This window comes from Lytechinus variegatus, chromosome 5 (assembly GCF_018143015.1).
Source record: "Lytechinus variegatus isolate NC3 chromosome 5, Lvar_3.0, whole genome shotgun sequence".
Lineage (NCBI taxonomy): Eukaryota > Metazoa > Echinodermata > Echinoidea > Temnopleuroida > Toxopneustidae > Lytechinus > Lytechinus variegatus.
In genome coordinates, this window is record NC_054744.1 from 42,151,609 (window position 1) to 42,174,639 (window position 23,031).

The following is a 23,031-nucleotide window of genomic DNA, read 5'->3' on the forward strand; positions in this document are numbered from 1 at the left end:
GATTATTTTGAAAACCCACTATAACCTCTATCCCCATAAAAACTTAAAATTTCAAGACGAAGTATGGTCGCAAAATTGAGCAGATTCATCGACCATAAAACTATGCTAAACTGGGAAGCTGTAATTATTGATCTATATTCTTGCGACATTTGGGATTTATAATTACACTGTTCCTCACTGTGTGCATTCTCGAAGACCGGCCATATTCATTAAGGGTTTGTCGAAGGCGCAAATCCACTGCTTCCTCTATTCAAACTCGTCACTTCACTAGTATTCACAATGTGTGTTGTGCTAAAAGGAGAGGCACCCATCAATGTCTCTGGTGATGCGTTGTTCATTAACGCTACCAAGGCACTTGTCTCTCTAACGAAATTTAGATGAGCCTCGGTATCGATAATATTTCTAATGAGAGTTGGAATAATAAAGTGAATCGTCTGACAAAGAATATTCCAAGGAAATTTTACAAGAATATATGTCTAGATATTATCACACCTAACCACATCTTCGAGATAGTCTCCAGAGCCCTTTGAAAGTCATCACTTCAAAAATCATCACTGAAGAAGTTGAAGACGAAGAAAAAGAAAAAGAAGATGAAGAAGAAGAAGAAGAAGAAGAGGGGAAAAGAGAAGAAGAACTGATATGATGATATGATATTCTTAGGGTAAGGGACATAATACGACATCCACGGTATACATGCACATGAATGCATTAAGAAACCTTAAAATACGCCACACACCCTATTTCTCAACGACCAGTCAACATTTACATTATTCTCTTAAAAAATATTTCACTTATTAGTATATGTTTACTACAACACAGTAATAACGGAAAACAATTGAATTAAGTTGAATTTCCAAAAGGTCCCGCCCTTAAGTATGGACATCCTTTTGTTATCGTCGTAGTAGATAGAGTACACTATACGAGTACACCGAAACCAACTAAAATATAATAATTCTTCCTCCTTAGTGGACATGTAATGTATTGTCTTACCAGCTTTGGCAGTTGTAGTTTTATTTTTCAAATTCAGTCGATTTGTTGGAATTTTTATATCATTACCGCAAACCCCAGAAACAATAATGGGATGTCATGTTTTGGCGTGCGTCGTTTTTACGTTTGTCTTCTTCACATACTCTGTCTGCAGTAAGTATCTGACCTATACGTGTTAAGGCATCTCTTTTTGCGAATATTTCACAAGACTTCTTAATGTATATTGTTGTACTCTGATGTATTGAGAATTCAAGAAGTGTTCGTTAACAATTAATAAAAGTACTAAGTGTGGAGTGTTTTCATACTTTCTATTTACTTATTGATTTGTTTCCATTATTGATTCATCCGTATAAAGTATCAATTTCAAAGTTTTATATGCTCATAATGTCACATGACATATCGCGACATGTATGTCATACACTTAAATCATATTAGTCCGGCAGCCCAGGAGGTTTATTCAACCGAAAGCCGGACAAGCAAATGACCCCATAGCTGGATGGCATGGACCTTGAAGTTTACAAAAATGCATTGCTGCCGGGTTCTATGCGTGGTCTTCCCTCCGAAATGACGTAAAATTTGACGTCACTACAAAATGGCCCTATTTCACCATTTTTCAGACATTGTACACATATCATTAAGTCAAGGGAGAATATCTCAGCCAAATCATGCATGTTTTGTATGAACTTTTCACAATGCATTGTTCGAGTAGTGCACAAGAGATATGCAAAATTTCACGAACAGAAATTATTGTTTACATATGCAAATTACGTAATGAAATTTGCATATCATTAGTTTTGGAGATTTATCGCATAAAAAATTGTCAAAAATCGATTTAGAAATTTATTTTCTTTTGTAGTGTACTTTATTTGATATTTTTTCTCTCAAGCATAATATCATTGTCTTTATCTATATCTCTACTTTAAGAAAATATATAACAGTAATTGAAAAAGACATTATAGACTGTGATTTCAGCCCCCTTTCCAATATGGTGCGCACGTAGAAATCGTGCGTTTTTGGCCTATTTTCACCATATGGCTGACGTGTGCGAACGATATGCCTACTTTATTGATGTTTCCTGCATTTTGCATGATATTAAATCTTCCAAACAACATATTTTCCTCTTCATTATGTCTCTGGTGATCAATCAATGATTTCAGCAAAAAATTATTGCCCACTGGGCTGTCTATAGGCTACGTTTTCAGCCTAGTTTTCAACAACGAACCTATACAATGTAAGACTGCATCGTTGTAGTCGAGTCGGATAAGAGGTTCCTGTACATGTGTACCAGCAAAATATTGTTCACTCAATTTTTCAATCAACGTTTTGGTATTTGTCTAAACTGTCTCGTTAATGAATCTTGATATTCCCTTCCCAAAATCGTGTCCAACGGGGTTCAAAATTGATATCTTTGGCGGCCCTCTTGGACTTTTTTAAAATGAAAATCAATTATTTTCATATTTTATTGCACAGAGTCTGACAATGGGATAATCTTTTAATGAATACGCATTTCTCTATGATTGGGATAGTAGAAATCGATTTAATTCGTTTTCTGATGATATATTTTGAAATAAAATTTATCCCCAAATGGGCATGATTTTGGTCAAAAATTTGCATGTGCATTGATATCTATCTGTTCAACCATTAACATCAACAACTATTTCAAATATCAGCAAAAGAGGATATAATATACCGATAATACTGTAACGCATCATGACAATATGTATGTCTTTATTTGCTTAGTTAAAGGGCAAATACCATTATTACCCATTTATTGGAAAATATGCCACTTTTGAGCCCATATTAAGGCAAAAAAGTTTCTGATATGGAATAAAGCCACTTTCATTCTTTTTAAACTACATGGAGATAAGAAGGGTAGAGTTTCCTCTATCTGCTACTAGCATACTGAAGCATACCCCTTCAGGGAGCGTCGAAATCACCAACCCTTTTTCATATTTTACCTATTTGTGGGAAAATATGCTTTTTCAAGCCCCCATTGAGGCAAAAAGTGTTGCTGCTATGTAGTACGGCCACTTTCATTGTTTTTAAACTATGTGGAGACAAGATATTGGAACATACTCCCCTTAGGGGGTCGCCAAATTCACCTAACCTTTTTCCATATTTACCTATTTATGGGAAAATATGCTATTTTCGAGCCCCCATTGAGGCAAAAGGTGTTTCTGCTATGTGGTAAAACTACTCTTATTGCTTTTAAACTATATGGAGACGAAAGAGTAGAGTTTCCTCTATCTGCTACATATAAAGAGTTGTTGGCATATTGGAACATACCCCCTTAGGGGGTCACCAAAATCACCTACCGTATTTCATATTTTAATTATTTATGGAAAAATATGCTATTTTCGAGCCCCCATTGAGGCAAAAGGTGTTTCTGCTATGTAGTAAAACTACTCTTATTGCTTTTAAACTATATGGAGACGAAAGAGTAGAGTTTCTTCTATCTGCTACATATAAAGAGGTGTTGGCATATTGGAACATACCTCCCTTGGGGGTCGCCAAATTCAACTACCCTATTTCATATTTTAACTATTTATGGGAAAATATGCTATTTTCGAGCCCCCGTTGAGGCAAAAGGGGTTTCTGCTATGTAGTAAAACTACTCTTATTGCTTTTAAACTATATGGAGACAAAAGAGTAGAGTTTCCTCTATCTGCTACATATAAAGAGGTGCTGGTACCATAAAGCCTACTCCCTTTTGGAACTGCTAAAGTTACCCGCCCCTTTTACGTAATTTGCAAAATCATGGGAAAATGTGCTATTTTCGAGCCCCCATTGAGGCAAAAGGTGTTTCTGCTATGTAGTAAAACTACTCTTATTGCTTTTAAACTATATGGAGGCAAAAGAGTAGAGTTTCCTCTATCTGCTACATATAAGAGGTGTTGGCATATTGGAACATACCCCCTTAGGGGGTCACCAAAATCACCTACCCTATTTCATAATTTGACTATTTTGGGGGAGAATATGCTATTTTTGAGCCCCCATTGAGGCAAAAGGTGTTTCTGCTATGTAGTAAAACTACTCTTAATGCTTTTAAACTATATGGAGACGAAAGAGTAGAGTTTCCTCTATCTGCTGCATATAAAGAGGTGTTGGCATATTGGAACATACCCCCCTTATGGGGTCGCCGAAATCACCTATACCCTTTTTCCATACTTTACCTGTTTATGGGAAAATGTGCTATTTTCGAGCCCCCATTCAGGCAAAAAGCGTTTCTGCTATATTATGAAGCCAGTTTCATTCTTTTGAAACTACATGGAATTAAAGGAGTAGCCTTTCTTCAATCTGCTGCTAATAAGTGGTTGCAAAGCAAAGTCTATCCCCTCCGGGGGTTCCGAAAGTCACCCACCCCTTTTCCATATTTTTTCAAATATGGGGAAAATCTGCCAATCTTGGAGCCTCTGAAGAAGGTAGCAGTCGATGTACCGCACTTTTTTTTACATGTAGCTGATAGAAAAAAATGCCTCTTCTTTTATTTCAAAGTGGTTTCCAAAATCAAAGCTAGCTTTACTATATAGCAGAAATGCCCTTTTGTCTGAATGGGGGCTCAAACATTGCATTTCTTTTACAATAAAGAATGAAAATAGACATATGTAACTGATAAAGAAGATCCTACTTTGTCATCTTTATGTGGTTACAAAACAAAAACAAGGGCTTTACCGCAAGGCAGAAACACTGTTTGCCTCAAAATGACTAATTTTCCGAGAAACTGGCAAGATACGAAAAAAAGATTGGGTGACTTTGGCAGCCCCCTGAGGGTTAGGCTTTGCTATGCCCCAATTTCTTTATATGTAGGTGATATAGAAAAGTGATTTAAAGGAAAAAATTACATACTCAAAACAAAATGTTACCACATTGGGGGCTCCGAAAAGCACGATATCATAATAGTCAAGCTATGGATAATGGTATGGTACTGTATGTAACATTTTACTGGTTCTTGTGAGACTATGCTTTAAGGTGCCCGAGAGTAATTGCATGCAAAATGAAAATGCAGAGCAATGCCTCGAACTTCTATCTTTTTCAAGAGATTTAATTATCATAAAAATTGCTTTGTGTAGAAAATGCCTTTTACCCTCATACACATGATACAAGTAATACATACCTTTCTATCGATCGCTAAGTACGTTATTTTCTGCATGTTAGGCACATCAACAAAGGCGATCGGATGCAAGATGAAACAGATATATGTCAATGCACATGAACATTTTGGTTCAAAATTTTTGATGAATTCTCTTTTTTAATATATTAACCGGACTATTCAGAAAACAATTTCAACCGATTTCTACTATCCAAATCCTAGTGAAATGCGTATTGATTTAAAATTTCCCATTGTCAGACTTTGTGCAATAAAATATGAAAATAATTGATTTTCATTAAAAATGTCCAAGAGTGCCGCCAAAGATATCAATTTTGAAATCCGTTGGACACGATTTTGGGAAGGGAACATCAAGATTCATTAACTAGACACTATAGGCAAATACCAAAACTTTGAGTGAAAAATGTTTTGATGGTACATAGAAACCCCCTTATCCGACTCGACTACAACGATGCAGTCATACATGGTATAGGTTCGTTGTTGAAAACTAGGCTGAAAACGTAGCCTATAGACTGCCCAGTGGGCAATCAATTTTTGCTGAAATCATTGATTGATCACCAGAGACATAATGAAGAAGAAAATATGTTGTTTGGAAGATTTAATATTGTGCAAAATGCAGGAAACATCAATAAAGTAGGCATATCGTTCGCACACCTCAGCCATATGGTGAAAATAGGCCAAAAACGCACGATTTCTACGTGCGCACCATATTGGAAAGGGGGCTGAAATCACAGTCTATAATGTCTTTTTCAATTACTGTTATATATTTTCTTAAAGTAGAGATGTAGATAAAGACAATGATATTATGCTTGAGAGAAAAAATATCAAATAAAGTACACTACAAAAGAAAATAAATTTCTAAATCGATTTCTGACAATTTTTTATGCGATAAATCTCCAAAACTAATGATATGCAATTTTCATTACGTAATTTGCATATGTAAACAATAATTTCTGTTCGTGAAATTTTGCATATCTCTTGTGCACTACTCGAACAATGCATTGTGAAAAGTTCATACAAAACATGCATGATTTGGCTGAGATATTCTCCCTTGACTTAATGATATGTGTACAATGTCTGAAAAATGGTGAAATAGGGCCATTTTGTAGTGACGTCATATATTACGTCATTTCGGAGGGAAGACCACGCATAGAACCCGGCAGCAATGCATTTTTGTAAACTTCAAGGTCCATGCCATCCAGCTATGGGGTCATTTGCTTGTCCGGCTTTCGGTTGAATAAACCTCCTGGGCTGCCGGACTATATTATGCACCTCATGTCAAGCGCATGGCATCATAGCATGATCTCTATGAGCTAAAAGTAAGACAATGTAAGTGTAATTTTCAAATATATGCTTCAGTCTTCGCTGTTCGTCTATGAAATTCATTCATACAAAGCCATTACCATGTTTACACCAATGCATCTTATAAATTCGTGATCCATCATCCACTGTTTTATTGAAAAAGGTCAATTTTAAGACGTCATGTGTTTTCCAATAATTTCTTTTCCAAACTTTTCCTTTTATTTCGTTTTAATATTCGGTTACCGCTCCTGACCTACACAACGTAGATTAAAACCTTCCTCATATGTGTTATCTGTATAAATTGCATGACGATATTACAGAGTAATATATTAAAGAACACGGGACCCCAATCATGTTCAACTTTGTGTATAGTTTGGGGTGCAGCCAGGATTATTTGAATACCCTGTTGATACCGTTGCTACCTTTGTGACGCGAGATAATAGAACAGACGTAGGATCGCAACCATGAAAAAACTAACTGAATTACGTCATAGCTCATTGATGAAAGATGGTGGCGTGGAAAATTATTTGGGCTGTTAATCTAGATAAAGAGTAATTAGGAATTGCTTTATGATTTCCTTTAAATAAGGAAATTATAGAATGTAAATCAAATCTCACTTGCACTGGTCGAAACGATGACGTATGTTGACACGGTACTCCTGATATTAGCCTCTTACTTTCTGTTCCCTTTTGCTCCAGAACGTGTTCAATATACCTGGAAAACGGGTACAGTACATTATTCCTGCGTCATAAAGAGTTTTGACATAGGTGTGCGTGTGATACGTCGAAACAAAACCCAAGAATCAGACCGAGTATAGTGTTGATGAGACTGACTGGTTCAATCTGCAATTTAATACAGAATAAACAATACTTGTGTAAGCTGAAATTACTACATGTCATGACACATAATTTCTTTTCCAAACTTTTCCTTTTATTTCGTTTAAATATTCGGTTACCGCTCCTGACCTACACAACGTAGATTAAAACCTTCCTCATATGTGTTATCTGTATAAATTGCATGACGATATTACAAAGTAATAGTATAAGACAGTAATGGCAACAGATTTCCAAACAACAACCAAGAATGACCTTGACAAGTTTCAAGGTCACATCAAGTATAAGCATAATGTAAATGTCATGCTTTGATTATTGTACCCTAAATTCATCCTTCCTGTAAAACTGTTTCATAATAAAAGAAATCAACTACTACTTTAAATGCTTATTCGTTTACTTCTTTATGTTTGCATGGCTTATTACAATGAAGACATCACGTGCCCGAAGGCGCCAAATTCAAGTTACATACACAACTACCGCCACGTACGCTTTCTATACACAATGCACACACGTACACGTATACGGCGTTTTCATGAGAACAAACTCACTCAGCTTACATAACTTTGACATATTAATTCGTAATAACTTAAACCATATTTCAGCATGCCACCCGGCTTATCCGATAATATAACTAATAAACTTCAAAATAAACAAAAGCAATACTTACGTAATTGGGCTTGTATCACAAAAATTAGGGAAATTTAACAACTAAACTGACAAAAGACACGCTTTCCATGACGACAAAAAACAATGCGCCCTCAGTCGGTGAATTAAAATCTAAATTAAAATCGATTTACATTAATCTTGGGTTTTGAGGCGCGTGTCATTCAGATATGAATATTTACGCCTATGATCAATTTGTCGTTTTTGTGGTTATAAAATTTGACGCATAATGGATTAGCGCTGCTTTCAGTAAATTTGAATGAGATCGTGAAAGGCGGCTCATCACAAATTCTTGATTGGAAACAATATCAAAACAAGAAATTTCTAAAAACTTCATTCTGTACACGACAATAGGTTTAACAAGAAATATAAAAAATATTACAGAATTGTTTCACCCTTTTTTAATCTTAATCTTAATATGTCTTTCCAAAATGAGTCAAACAAAATAACGTCACAGTAAGCATCTGATAAGTACTTTAAAGTGTCTGCTTTTTGCTTCACTTTTTTCTTATCGAAACGAAATAACACGTGCTGAATGAGTTCAAACCATTAATGACAAATGAAGATCACACTGTTCCAATCTATACGTGTAATCAATTTTATTCGATATAGTGTCACGTTTGTAACGTGATTGTATTAAATAAAGGTAAATACTGCATATAAACACACCATGTTTGGTACCTCTGTTTTGTTTCCCATCGAAATGAGAAAGGAGGATTGACAGAATGATAGTAAATAGATTTTTTTAATAATGCCGAGATATATTTAACGTTGATGAAGATATGAATGACGATTTTTCAGTGACTCTTGACTGTTTCGCTACGGTAACGTTTCTTACACGTTCTTATCGAATATCTATTACTCATCAAGCGATGAAGGGTCATGATAATGTTGCTAATTTCTTGTGTTTTCTGCTACCGTTAAACTTTAAAATTGTCCCTGACTTCATCATCTTCCCTCCTCTCTTCCCTGCTTTCAATTTCATGACATGTACTGTATAAAGAGAACAGGGAGATGATACGATGAAACGATGAACTTTGTATCTTTTGATTGAAGCAAATAATGATTCAAAAATTATTCCCAGATAATTACCGGATAATTTAAGTACCACTAAATTATTAATTGAATGGTATTTCTATGCTACTAGCATTTATCAAGTAATATTACAACTGTCCCTTTTGTAATTCAGTTTTAATTGAGTTGTTTGAAATTGTTTCTTTAATCTGCATGATTAGTGACCTACCATTTTTTGCCGCAAATGACAGCTACAAACATATGTTTCGGAATTTTGAACAAAAAGAAATAGTGTTATTTCATACAATCTCATCAGAGAGAAAAAAATATAAGTTCGGTTTTATAAACAGCTATTTTTGTGGCATTTTTTTTAAAAGTTAAGTGGATATCTCAATGAACACAATTAACGTCCGTACGCTAACCAACATAATTTCTGAGTGGAATAGGCCGAAGTTGGGAGCGGTGCACATCTCCTTAACGGTTGTTTGACAATATTATTGTCGATAAGTTCGAAAATATAGAGATGTATTATCAACTTCACCTCATCCACCCTCGTAAGAGATCCTTGCCATCTCTTAGTTTACCCTCTATCTGAATATATCACAGTATAGTTAGTCATGATTGCGTTCTTACAGAAATAGCATACACCTAATTCAATTGCTGTTTAAACTTTGATACGCCCTCGGTTTGTATTTTTGTTGCTTGTTTCCAGCGGCACCTGGTTCTGTCAGTTCTTGAACGTCGTACTGTGTATTGTGATTTGGTACAATTTCTTATTACCATACTTTTGAATGTATGTACGTTATATCAATATCATGTGGGCGCGTCGTGGTCTAGTGGTTCTGACCCTCGCCTTTCAAGCAGAGGGTCGTGGGTTCGAATGCTATCCATGGCGTGTTTTCTTTCAGCAAGCATTTTATCCACACTGTGCTGCACTCGATTCCTTGTATGCTGCAGCACCAATTTCCATTTAGCAGCTGGGGCTTCAGCAAAGGGTAATATATAGTGCGCCATTGAATAGGCAACTAGATAAATCGGCGCCTCAAAAATGCAATATATCATTATTATTATTATTAAAACCTATTCTTATAGCTCGTGTTAAAATGTGATATTTTACTTTTTCGGTACCATTGGTTTCCATATTAAATCAGGCATGACAGTAATTACAGATTCGTTGTATTGACCCTTCCATCTTCATTTTTTTTTCATGATATTTAACGAAACAATAACAAATTTATTCAACAAAATTGACTAATCTTTGTTCATTTATTTCAACAGGAAATTCTTATCTAAATGAAAAAGAAAGTCGTTATATAAAAATTTGTAGTTGAAATAGGAAACAAGTATGTATGTATATTTTCACAGCTGATGTAAATTACCGAAGACTTGAAAGTTTAAGTCTATCGAACATGAAGTATTACTGAATGATACATATCTGTTGACAGTGACTAATTCAACTGATGCAGTAAACCAATGCACCAAGAACGTAAAACTCCTTTCACGATTGGTGGTGCGAATGCTTACAACCGTTGCCATTTTGTTCAACAAATATTGTGACCAAATGATCACAAACTATCACAAGAGCTATTGTAAAATCCCCTTTAGGAAGCTGGTACTTCGTAAATGCTATATTATTATTGCTGTTATTATTATTATTATTATCATTATTATTATCAGTATTATTATTATTATCATTATTGTTATTATTATCATTATTAATTTTTCCATAGACTAAAACAACGCGACAAGTCATTACCGATAATTACGTCACGAAAATTCTGAGACAGAATAAACGGCGAGAAAGAGTTGCTGTGCCATATACTCAATGTATTGAACATGATTAAAATGACTACAAAGTTAATATAGCTAATAGTGTATTGCAGATACTATTGATCAAAATCATTATAGCATATATCAAAATTTTATTTTCTTTGTCATTTGACCATTTATGTTTTCAGGCAGTGCATCCATCTCTGACGGGAGAACCCGCCATTTTGAAAAGAATATTGCGTCAACGAAGTACTATAGGGGCTCAAATATGTCATTATGGTCTAACTCGAAAACCAGATTACGGTTAGCGGATCTTGCACAAACCGAAGGAGATGATGAGTATTTGAATCACATTATCAAAGCTTTATCATTGAGCAGACGAAGGCGAGATAGTAGCGAAGAGTCAGATGCTGAATCTGAGGTGGAATCTGAATCTGAATCCGAATCATCGACATCTGAATCCGAATCCGAAGTAGAATCTGAAATGCAATCGGAGTTTGGACTGCTGGCTAGCAACCTGACGAGCTCAGCAAATTCGAGATTTAAGAGCATTGGGACTTTTTGGAGGGCAAATTGGGGAATTATACCTAAAACATTTATTGTCACCTGTCTAATTATGCTCCATGAACTTGTGTTGTCGAGATGAATATATTTTGTTAGCACGTTTCATCTCAAGCAACGTTGTTCACCAGAAAATAAAGTTTACACAACCATCAAATATAATCACCACCGTGGTTATGAAAGCCCGGTCTTGTCATTTTTATTGATGTGATTTATATAAATTATCAACGTATGTATTAACGCGTTATTATTAATTCCGTGCACTCATGACTTTGCTTACAAAATAATTAATATTATTTTATTTGACAATGTATCTGACATTTAAGATATTGGATAAACATGATAAAGGTAATTGTTCGGTCATGTTCAGGAGGGGTCTAGAATTTTAATTTATAAATATAAATGTACACTACTTAAAATCTATAAAAAGTATGATCTAGGTGCCGGGTTGATGTTGTTTTGTTGTTGATGTATAATACAAGTTTGTGAATTAGATACATGTGTTATTTTCATTCAACTGCATGTTGGCATGGCCACTGCTATGGGCGTGGTCTGTGGATTATGCCTCGTGATTACTATTTTTCCCCCTCCCCTATGCACTACATAAATGTCAGATGGATTTCCACGAGTCTAGCATTGAACTAACCCATTTTTCAATCATAAGGAAACTAAGAGTTGGATCATAATCTAGTAAAAATGAACGGTGACAGCATGAATGTCCTTTGGAATGAATTCATGTTTATGAATAAGTATATTTCTTGTAAATCTTATCATGTTAATTACAATCTATGGATGACAAAAGCGCTTATGGTTAAGTACTACTTTATTCTATACATTCTTGATGATCCGTGTATCATAATTATGGAAGCTCTTGCAGCACTCGTAATTTTGACAAATATACTGACGCTTTATAAAGAAATTGCAGCAATGCATATAGCAAAGAAGCATTATGTAATATGCTTCTCATAAGTATAACACGTATAATGTTTGATTTCTTGGGTCCATATGCATGATATGCATGTACAGTTATGAAGAAACCAGTCCTCATATATGCCAGTGATTACTCAACACTGGCCAAGTTCTACTTCCAATTAACAAAATTAATCAATCAATTGATTCCCGCCTTTACAAGATCTTTAGAGAAATGTAAACTGAAATGCTATCTGATACTTCCAATGTATACAGTACATTAATGTTTCTACAAAATTTATCCTAGCATCGGACTAAACTGAGAAAATTATATCTTTTGGTCAACCAAGAAGCTCACATTCGTGCATCAAAGACAGTGATCGTGGTGTCAGATATCATTTCGAACCAAGACAAGAAGCTTCTTTTTTCTGAGAACAAAGTTCGATCAGTTAATGCATTTCTACAGCGTTATACTTGGTGTACATAATAAATATGTTCCGCACAGAGAATCCGTAAAAAGCAGGTGACAATTTTCAAGGTATAAGCTATTTCAAAAAAAGAAAATGATATAAATACTCTACTGACATGTCACCTGTGGTAGATACATACGAATTAATGTATATTTGAACCTATTGTGACATAGAGTCATTTATTGTGTCATTTTGCATAGTTCTTGACATAATTGATTTTTTCCTAGAGAATGGTATTACATTCTATTATTTTGTTAATTTATGTAATACAACTCACGTTATGATAAATTAACCTGTCACTACTTTCGACGACCAGAGATTCATACTTAGCGCTCTTCTAGAATTCATTGATGTATTTTTTCACCCAAAATACAACAAGAACAATGCCATGTAGGATGAATCCTGTCATCATACATCAATAAGATTACGAAGATTTTCTCTTTTTGACGGTTCCAACGCATAAATATCCTTTTTTGCATTAAAAAGGTCACACACTTTGTTCGAACGCTTCGCTCGCTTGCCAATATTTTCCAAAAGTTTGTTTCATGTTTGACCCCCTACAATATGTATAGCTAATTACGCCATTGGCTGTCTGTGTGATATTCGATGATTCATAAGTAGTCCCTATACTCTTTGTCAGGTTTCTATTGTCTAATTCCACCAATCTTACCTTCAAGGAAGCCGTAGCTTTCTTATTCATGTTCTGTTTTTTTTTCAAGCTTCTCATTCATATTGTTTCAATTTTCTCCCCTTCGCACGGGGTATTTTATTACATACTTTAAACCCTTAGCATCTTTATATCATGACAGGTTGGAAATGGTGATTAATGAGTATGTCATATTGTATTACTTAATGCGTCTTTGTTTTTTATAATTTCCTGAGAACTTGGTCCAATTAGTATATTTTGCATCACTTCCCTTTGCAAACAAGTATTTAAAATACAAAACCATTGTACGTGACGAGATTTGATAATAATCAAACGCATTATCTTTTTAATCTACCTTGCTAATACGGGAAGATTATCGTTAGTTTTTGTTTTCTGAAAATCAGATAATATTGATATTTCATATGAGTTACAAATTTGACTTTTATTTGATCCGATGCTTTATCTCTTAATTCCCAATGTGTCACTTCATGGCGCAATTCTAAATTAGAAGAGTATCACTAAGTGTTTAATACCGGGCATATTCCTTACTTTGAAGTATCAATTTCATTTTTTTTTGGCCGACGATGCATACACGAATTATGTAGTTAGTTCAACAAGCGAATCACAGATGACATTACCGAATTACTTCAGATTATGATGTGTTAAGCTTATTTTAGCTTGGAATTATAACAAGCCACTAATATGATGAGACATGCATGACGCATAATTTGTATTATATCTACGCTATAAGGTTTCTTAAATAACAGTTCCCAAAATTGTGAATTTTAAATACGTCTTCTCTGAGTCACTTGGTCAATCCGTTTGCTAAATTTAACTCTCATCTTTTCTCAGTAGAAAAGATCAGTTAACCCCTTTTCTTACATTTTTTTTATAACAAATAAAAACTGTCTTCATTCGAATTTCCCATCATTTGCTCCATCCGCGGTCAACTTTTCCTACCAGAGTTATCCTTCATTTTAATCTTTATTTATGTTACTGATGGAATGTATGTGTGCTTATGAAATGTAAATGTTCCAATCGTTCATAAAAAAATGCTGTGAAGTCTCTTTAATTGTGGTCATTAAATGGAAACTATGAAAATCGATAATGATAAAGTTGTCATACACTGCAATTAATCGACATCTTCGATCTTCACTGTAAAAATAACTATACATATCTATGTTTAAAATATGGTTGGATTTTCGCTTGACTTTCAATTATGATATTAATTCTGAAGTGTAATTAATTCAATTCACGACTAACCACGTGAATTTAGGCAGAAAAGTGTCATTGTTAATTGAACGAAACATTGCAATTGAGGTAAAAGAAGATTTTTGACAAAATAATTCATTAGTAATTATGGTGAATTCACTAACGAACTACAATTTGAACGAAAATCCCTAAATCTTTTGTTTTAACAATGTATTTTTTTATTTGCAACATAAAAACATCATCCAATAAAGCTTAGGGATTTTCTGCATATCCATAACACTTCGTCAAAAGGTCTGACTATTTGAATAATAGGTAATTTATTAATTACGTAAGAATCACCTTAGTAATTATATCAATCTGACACTTTGAGGATTGAAGACCATTTGAAAATCCAGTGAAAAAATGTAGGTGGATCTATAACAAATAAATGATAATGTAGTGATACAATAAACACAAGAGCAGACAGAAAAAATGAATGTTTAGTGTGTAAGATACAATGGGTCTAGCGGTCAGGGGCAAGAGTCTTCCTCACTTGTAGACAGGACATAGTGTCTGTTGAGGAAGCGGACCATACCTATCGCACGTCATAATTGTTATTTCCTAACTAGTTGACGTTAATTAGAGAAAGACTATTCCACGCTATAATAAATCCGTCACTGTTGCTTCGATCTACACAGCAGGTAAAAGTAGGTAAAACAAAATGTGTTTAATGCACGTGATTCGTACAGTCAAGCATTGATTCATCTAAACTAGAAAACGAATTAGCATGTCAAACTTGTGAAATATGATCAATAAGTAATACCTAACAAAAACAACATCAACATTGATTGAAAGCATGTATTAGTGGCGGAAGTACCCAGCAGTTGTAGAATGGAAACGTTAAGATAAAACGATTTGCATAAGGGATTGTTTATGGAAGTTTTATCTTCATATCTAAAATGTATATACATTTTCTCTTCAAATACAGTATATTATAAATATTACTATTGTATTGAATATGTACGTCATGCTGCTTTGATATTTGAATGTCATTATAACATTAAAAAATATAATCTGTAAAAATTGGAAGTTCATTAAATTTGTTTGAAGATTTCTCGAGATGTTTGCCGAGATAACTATTTAAATAATAATGTTAAGAAGAAGAATAGTTACTCATATAGCGCTTTATACTTTGTTTCTTAGCACTTTGCATGTAACCAACACTGCTCCATGCATAAAGTGCATCATCTCCATTCTCCTTGTGATCCATTTTTTCTCTCTATTGTCAATCTAATCGCATTGGCGTTCACATCCTACGGAGTATCCATTTTACACCTGGGTGAAGAGTGACAAACGTGGTTAAGTGCCTTTCCAAAGAACATTGGCACGGATAGTGATTCGAACCCTCGAATTTGGTGTAAGAGTCTTATGACTAAACCACTATACGTCACCACAGCACCTACTATATTTGACTTGAAACATATGCTTTTTACACAGCAACTTCGAAGTTAACATCAAGAACATTGACCAGTAATATAAACAATGACTTAGATATAATATGGCCAGTAACTTCATATATAAAAAATGATAAAACGATTTCATACATTTTGATTTGATTCTTATTTAGCGAAATAAGGGTATGGATATATTTTTTGAATGTATTATAATTTTTGTCATTATTAAGAAAAATAAGAAAATGATAGGTAAAATCAATCATTATGAACTGAATTCATAATCCATGATCACAATCTCATATCACTAAAGCCAAAAGGTACTCACTAACCCCGAAAAGTACATGTCAAAAGTGATTAGTCGTCAATGTCACCTGTATGTTTCCTTTATACTTGTTGCACTTTTTAGGTGTCATTTCCCCCTTTTCTAACCAAAAATTTACTGACCACTTATGAATGGTACACCCGAAGCTTTATATATTTGGCAAAGGCCAAAATATCAGATAATAATGTACAAAGCCTGACAATCTAAAATAATATAATTGCATCTACCTTTCAATTCACCATTTCAACATTGGACATATGCTGTATACAAAAGGTTTACGTCTGGTCAGGACTAAATCTTTAAAGCATTTTTTCGGAGAATTTTCTCACTGTGATTTAAAGAATGCATTTCGAAATAGAAATACGAATCCTCGGGATTGTAAATCCCGTATTATTCCCTTTATCGTATTGTGGGGAATACGTGATATTTAACCATATTACATTCAAATAAATGGGTGAAAATGAATAGGTCGTTGCGGTCATAGATACATACACGGACAGAAAAATGGGGGATTCGTCATATCCCCTTCCCCAAACTCGAACTTTTCTTTATTGCGTTCTCTCTCTCTCTTTCTCTCCCTCTCTCTCTGACTTTCTCACTAGCCCCTGCATAATCCCCAATGTGCGTCAGAATGCAACCGAAAACAAGCACACGCCCCTTCACCGTTTTGCTATCATGATTCCAACATACAGCCCAAGAGAAAATGGGGGCTCAAGTGCGACCTTCCGACCCACGATTGGCACTCCCCTACTGGCTAAATATAGCACCCCTGCCGAAACAGGAGTGACGAGAATTGGATTTCCTTCCTAAGGCTGATTACCGACCCCCATTATTGGTCTAGTAAGAGGGGGTAGTCCTTAATGAATGAGGAGTACAAACGTAGAAGGCACCAGGCTGGCATGTTGCCCCCCTTAATTCTGAAGTCCGCCCCTCTGTTACTGCACGCAACGTCACCCTGTCTCTACATATAGGACGAGTCTCGCGGCTAATTGTCACCAATCGCCGCTTTGTCTTCGGGATAATAACTTGCCACCATTTTCGGATACTCATCTACTTTTTACTAAAGGAATCCTTCTCTTGTGATCATTTGTGCTCTTTACTTTAGCCCGAGGAACATCATATTTTATTGAGCTTGTTTACCCCCAAGCCATCCTTAATTCTCACAACTTCTCAAGTATAGTACTACACACACTATTACCATGAAGACCATCATCGCTTTATTTGCTTTTGTTGGTAAGTGGTTGGCAATTTCGGACTTCATCGATTGAGCATATGTTAATCATCCTTATTTAATTGTGATGACATTTGTTATCGTTATCTGCATATGCATTTTGTGATGTTTTTTTTTGTCTATTTGAAATAATGAGTTACTTTTTTATGCACAATTTTTTTTTTCTAATCGTATTTTCTTTACCTTTGACATAGACTTTTACCATATTTGATATTGTTTCTTTTATCTGTTCGCTGTATTATTACACTCTAAAAAAGGGTTTTTCCCCATATTGGGTAAATGGGAACATGCATGTTGGTTGGGTAGAAAGATACCCAATATGTTGTAAATTTTACGCAATGTTGCGTTGAAATAGCCCAATTTGGGGTAAAAAAAAACCCCAGCAAACATGCATGTTCCCTTTCTACCCAATTTGGGTAAAATTTTACTCAGTGTTTTTAGAGTGTTATACATGTTATTTATAATCAGCAAAAGAAAGTTCAACACTAATTTATTTCAATGTACAGGGCTTCTGCGTCTTACAAATCTTAATAAGTTCTTGATCACAATCCGCCAAACCGCGCTGACAGAACTACACGTGACTGAGACAGGGCACGTGGTTGCCGAATATGAGTCTGAGCCAGGAAAATCTAAAAATAATTCAGTCATTATTTGATGTGTCATTGATAAATATCGTCACATTTTACATGGTCAGATTTAAGAGAACCATTTTGTGAATGGTATCTGGGCATTAATTGTATTTCTTCCCTTAAACACCTTACGGAGCAAGGTGGCAAATTTAATCACTAATTTGATGGTATAGGTTTAAACCAAATCCAAGATTAAATATTAAATTGCTTCATGGAATAGCGATTTAAATAACAAGTGGATATCCTTCATTAAGGAGATGAACATTTCTGAGAACATGATATTGAATGGCATATCCTAATAGTTATCTTATCATTATATAGCAATTATTTTTGTCGTGTAAGAGGAGGAGACATTTTTAGATTTCCTCGAAACGGCAGCTATCAATAAATCAGTGAAACACAGTTGCTGTCTTATTTGATGATCCTCTCCTTATCCGATGTTTACTAGACTTTTATGAGCAATTTCTTGATAAGTTGTTTGTTTTTTTTTTGTTTTTTTTTACTTTTATTTTTTTCACTTATTAAAAGGTTTATATCATAAAAAGAATATATTGCTTAAATTGAACCTAATCACAACTGAACTTTCATGAAATACAACGAGATACATGACATACAAAACAAAATTAATTCAAATGAGTTGAGGAGCAAGCAAGAATCTATCAGCTCGAAAATCAATATATTTGTGAAACCGTGTCGATTGTTTCTTCATAGATGATAGACTCAGCATTTATGACTTCTGTAAAAAGCAGTTGTATTAAGTGTCATTTGTCGTAGGTGGCAAACTGGAAAACGTATCATACGATACAAAACGAAAATGAGCCACTAATTCAAGTCTCCATTCTGATTAAAAGGATATTTTGCGAAATAAAATAATGTAGAACATGTCATATTGGTTGTAGCTAGAAATGGGCTAGAATGAGGGATATCACAAATATATACCTACACGTTCAACTTGATCCCGGGGAAACCACTAGTTCCTCCTCCCCAAGATTTATTTAGAAAATAAACATTCGAACAACATTTTCCAATAACCCTTTATCATGTTGACGAGTTAGATTTTTTTTAACATACTTCAGACTTCCGATGAAATACTGTAAATTTAAAAAAAAGTTTATTTGTGTATCAAAATTCAATACTTATGCAATTCCATTCCATTCCATTAGTGGCACTGTAATTACGATTATTTATTTTGATGACCCTTTATATCATCAGAACCCAAGATAAAATCAATCGCAATTCAGCGTGATTATTAATCTATCTACAATATACAATTATGCGGAATGAATGAGATATGTCATCGATCTTACATTATGTGCCTGAAACTGATCATTTCGCAAGGTTTGTCCTCAGATTTAACACCGAAAATTACCTTTTTAATCATTCAATCATTACTGTCATCCTATATGACTGGTGTACAATGGAGTAAAAAGAGCGGAATTTATTTTCAATAAGTGACGACGAAATTTCGGAGAGCCACCCTGGTAGATGTAGGTGGCTTGAAAACAGGAAGAGGGGTCTTGTGAAGGTTCAAATATAACACTCTTGACCTCGACTTATGACGCAGGCGAATCAACTGACTCATGTTCTGCCAGTACATATTAAGACCAACATTATAGCGTCACATGCGTTGTTGGCATTGAAGGGGTTACCCGCATATATCAAGTAACCTTCATGATATTGCGTCAGCATCTATGGTTTGAAAACGTTTCAACATGTCTTATATTATAATAATATCATGACAAAGATTGTATCTACAGGATCTAGAATGTCTTCAGGGTAATATCTAATAATGTCAGTACAACGTTTACTGTACTGTTTTGAGAGCGTATAGGTCGATAGCTAATGACTGATTGTAATACGGCTCAATGGTGCGAGGCTGAATATGTATACATACTAATTCAGAGGTTCGAGGTTCAGGATTTGGTAATTTTTTTTCGGATGGTAAAAGTAAAGGTCAGTCCTAATGACAAAACCGTAAGAATGTATTAGGGACTGTGTTACACCATTGGCCATAGTAGTGTTTTGTGCCTATCTCTAACCATGATATTCGATGTTGTCTTTACAGCTGTAGCAGCAGCCGTACCAGGTACAGGTACAGGAGGATTTCAAGGTACTGATGGAACACAATTCAACTTTGGTAATGGTGGTGGTGGTGAGATAGGAGCCAACGACGCATATGGAGGAGGAGGAGCCATGGGTACATCAGACTACGGAACATCTGGCAGCGCAGATGCGATGGGAGGAACCAGCTACGGTGGTTCTGACACCAGCAGTGACACTGGCAGTGATGACGACAGCATTGACGATGACGGCAGCAGCGATGACTCGTCAGAAGACAACAGCGGCGGTGCCGGCGGAAACGGACTCTCAAATCTCGGCTCTATGACTGCACAGCAGAAGAGTGGTATGGCCTTTGGCATCATCTTTGCCGTAGGAGCCGTTGTAGCAGCAGCAGGTGTCGGATACTTTGTCTACAGGAAACGCCAAAATGGTGCCCAAATGCTTTCAAACGCATAAGAACTAATCCGCTATATAGATTTATCAAAAACTCTTGACGTCTCTTTTTACATTTTACAACCACTGCCAGCCTGAGCTGTAAGTACAGCTTCAATGCCCGATCAAAGACGACAGTCATAACACCATTTTAAAAGACACCCATGTTCGTCAAAGTTGGTATTAGCTTGGCAACGGTGTCTAGCCAAGAGCTATGACCTGACATCATCAACATGAATCTTACTATGCCACCAACATCACGGTGCATTGGGTCGATTTAGCGATAGACAGTTATTAACTAAATTTCAAGGGACATGATATGACATATTCCTCGATCAGGATGGTCGTATTATCCCTTCTCTTTTCTGATGAGCTTGAAGATACCTATCGCTCAGGGACTTGAATAGAAACTGTTTATCAACTAAGCCCTGTTTGCCTTATAACACCATGACATCCAATCCCCCCCCCCCCTCGGAAGAAGGTCCTGTCTTATGATTTAAAAATAACTAAATACCTTCTCGTGGAAAGCAAAAACATTTTTTCTTTGTTCTACTAACCCTTTTTTTAACTTCGGTTTTTGCCTTAAGAACTAAGTTTGCACTAAAACAATAAGAATGACTTGCGGTTTATTTGATTACTTTGATTTGTTACGTTATGTTTCTGTTTGATAAAATAAAAATCACCTTTATTCGTTGTCCAACATTTTTTTAACGGCTTTATGGTTTTGTTTGCCTTCCACCTTCTAAGTTGTGAAGATTCAATTAAAGTATTTATCATGCTGAGTATTTGTCTTTTTTAGTAAAATAATTACTCACATAAATTATTATATACATACTTCATTATATTCCTCATTAAAAGATTTTGTCTTCGTGCGCTGAAATGCGTTTAATACAAAATCGTTTTATAGAGCTGCATTGTATTGTATGGTTTTAATAAAGTTATATCTGTTTTGGAATAATGTTTTGTCTAATGTATTCCTGTTTCTTATTTTGAAATAAATTATCCATTTTATCTGATATCGAAACAATTTCGATAATCTCCTCTGGCACAGTCACATTGGTAAAAACGACTCTAGATCATTCAAAGCTATTTACATTAATTCCAATGACATACCACAGGTCGATTTTAACTTGCTTTCGTTTGTAAAGTTGTGGCATAATGTTACAGTTACACCAACAAACGTGATTGCAAAGCGATCAAAGATTTTACGTTATTTCGAAAGGCATATGATCGGTCGGGATTCAGTCTGTTTGTTTTTGTGACTGCACTATTATGGTTACCAGATGCGAATGAATAATGCTCACGTGTTAAGCATTCTGTAAATTGATTGGCTCTCCAGTGCTCCAATGATGACGTGCCAGCGTTACTTTTCATTAAATATCGAATATGGTGTGCGTGTCTATGCAGGAGGGTGTGCAAGGGTGGATGTTTGAATAACAGTCCAATAACATTTGAAGTAAAAAGTTATACCAGAAAGTGAGAAAGGGATGAATATGAAATTAAAACGAAAGAATATTGTGACAGACGAATTAGGGACGACAAAATGGTTTTATAGATAGATAACAGGGTATGCAAATAAATGGAAAGAGTGTGTGGAGGTATGCTATATATAGGAGAGGAGAAATAAGAAGAACAGCAATACGAACAAGAAAATGTCGTTTAACTAATGGATCTGTTCCCCCATGTCAAATTTTGAGAATCACCTGTTCTGTTACAATTCAAATTGTCCTGCAAATGAAATAAATTGTGGTCAAGTATTGCATTATGCAATCAATACGCAAATTATTAATTACTTCTTCCGTAATGGTGCAATTGTGAATCAAATTCGTTAGCGGAAAAGGATTAAACTTGTAATAGTCTCGTGGAAGAAGGAAATTTAATTATGTTTAGGGAGATGTCACTGGATGTTGGTGAACTTAATATCACGCGGTATGGCGGAAGAGAGGAAAGGGGGGCAACAATTTACCTAATCCAGGGCTAAACCCTCGTGATATTGTCGAGGGTTTCGAGAGGAAATATATTATTCTTTCCCTTCAGAATGGGGCCATGAAAAGTGTATGCAAAAATTAATCTTAGTTTTATCTTCTACATTTGTTTACCATTAAATATTATTTACGTTTTGTTAATTAATGAGAATTTTTAAAGAATTTCTTTTCTAAGAACTTGATTAATCTAAAAATTATATTATTTCGTCTTCTCTTCATTAATACTTCCAGATTGTTCAGGGAGTAATTTTTAAGGAAACAATATACATGTAGCTCAAATAATATGATTAAGAAGATGATTATAATTATTTTTAATCCAATCCGTATAAAATAATGGACTTGTACAGCTACATCTGAATCAATGATCTAAGATGTAATCGTTTATTTTTTTCTATTTACTATAATCAGCCTCGTTTTAGGGTGAAAATGATGGAGACCATTGATATATATTCAACTTGTTCAG

At 34.9% G+C, this 23,031-nt stretch overlaps 2 protein-coding genes across 2 annotated transcripts; both read left to right on the forward strand.

The window, feature by feature from the left end:
- The first annotated feature begins 918 nt into the window (after window positions 1-918).
- On the forward strand, window positions 919-11,386 carry LOC121414960. The gene is made up of 2 exons (XM_041608005.1): window positions 919-1,140; window positions 10,866-11,386. Exons 1-2 carry the CDS (start codon window positions 1,077-1,079, stop codon window positions 11,321-11,323), a joined length of 522 nt encoding a protein of 173 aa, XP_041463939.1. The 5' UTR covers window positions 919-1,076; the 3' UTR covers window positions 11,324-11,386.
- A 5,680-nt stretch (window positions 11,387-17,066) lies between these two features.
- LOC121416200 (glycine-rich cell wall structural protein 1.0-like) lies at window positions 17,067-21,527 on the forward strand. The gene is made up of 2 exons (XM_041609692.1): window positions 17,067-17,463; window positions 20,156-21,527. The coding sequence occupies exons 1-2, from the start codon at window positions 17,430-17,432 to the stop codon at window positions 20,605-20,607; spliced, it is 486 nt and encodes a 161-aa protein (XP_041465626.1). The 5' UTR covers window positions 17,067-17,429; the 3' UTR covers window positions 20,608-21,527.
- Window positions 21,528-23,031: the final 1,504 nt, after the last annotated feature.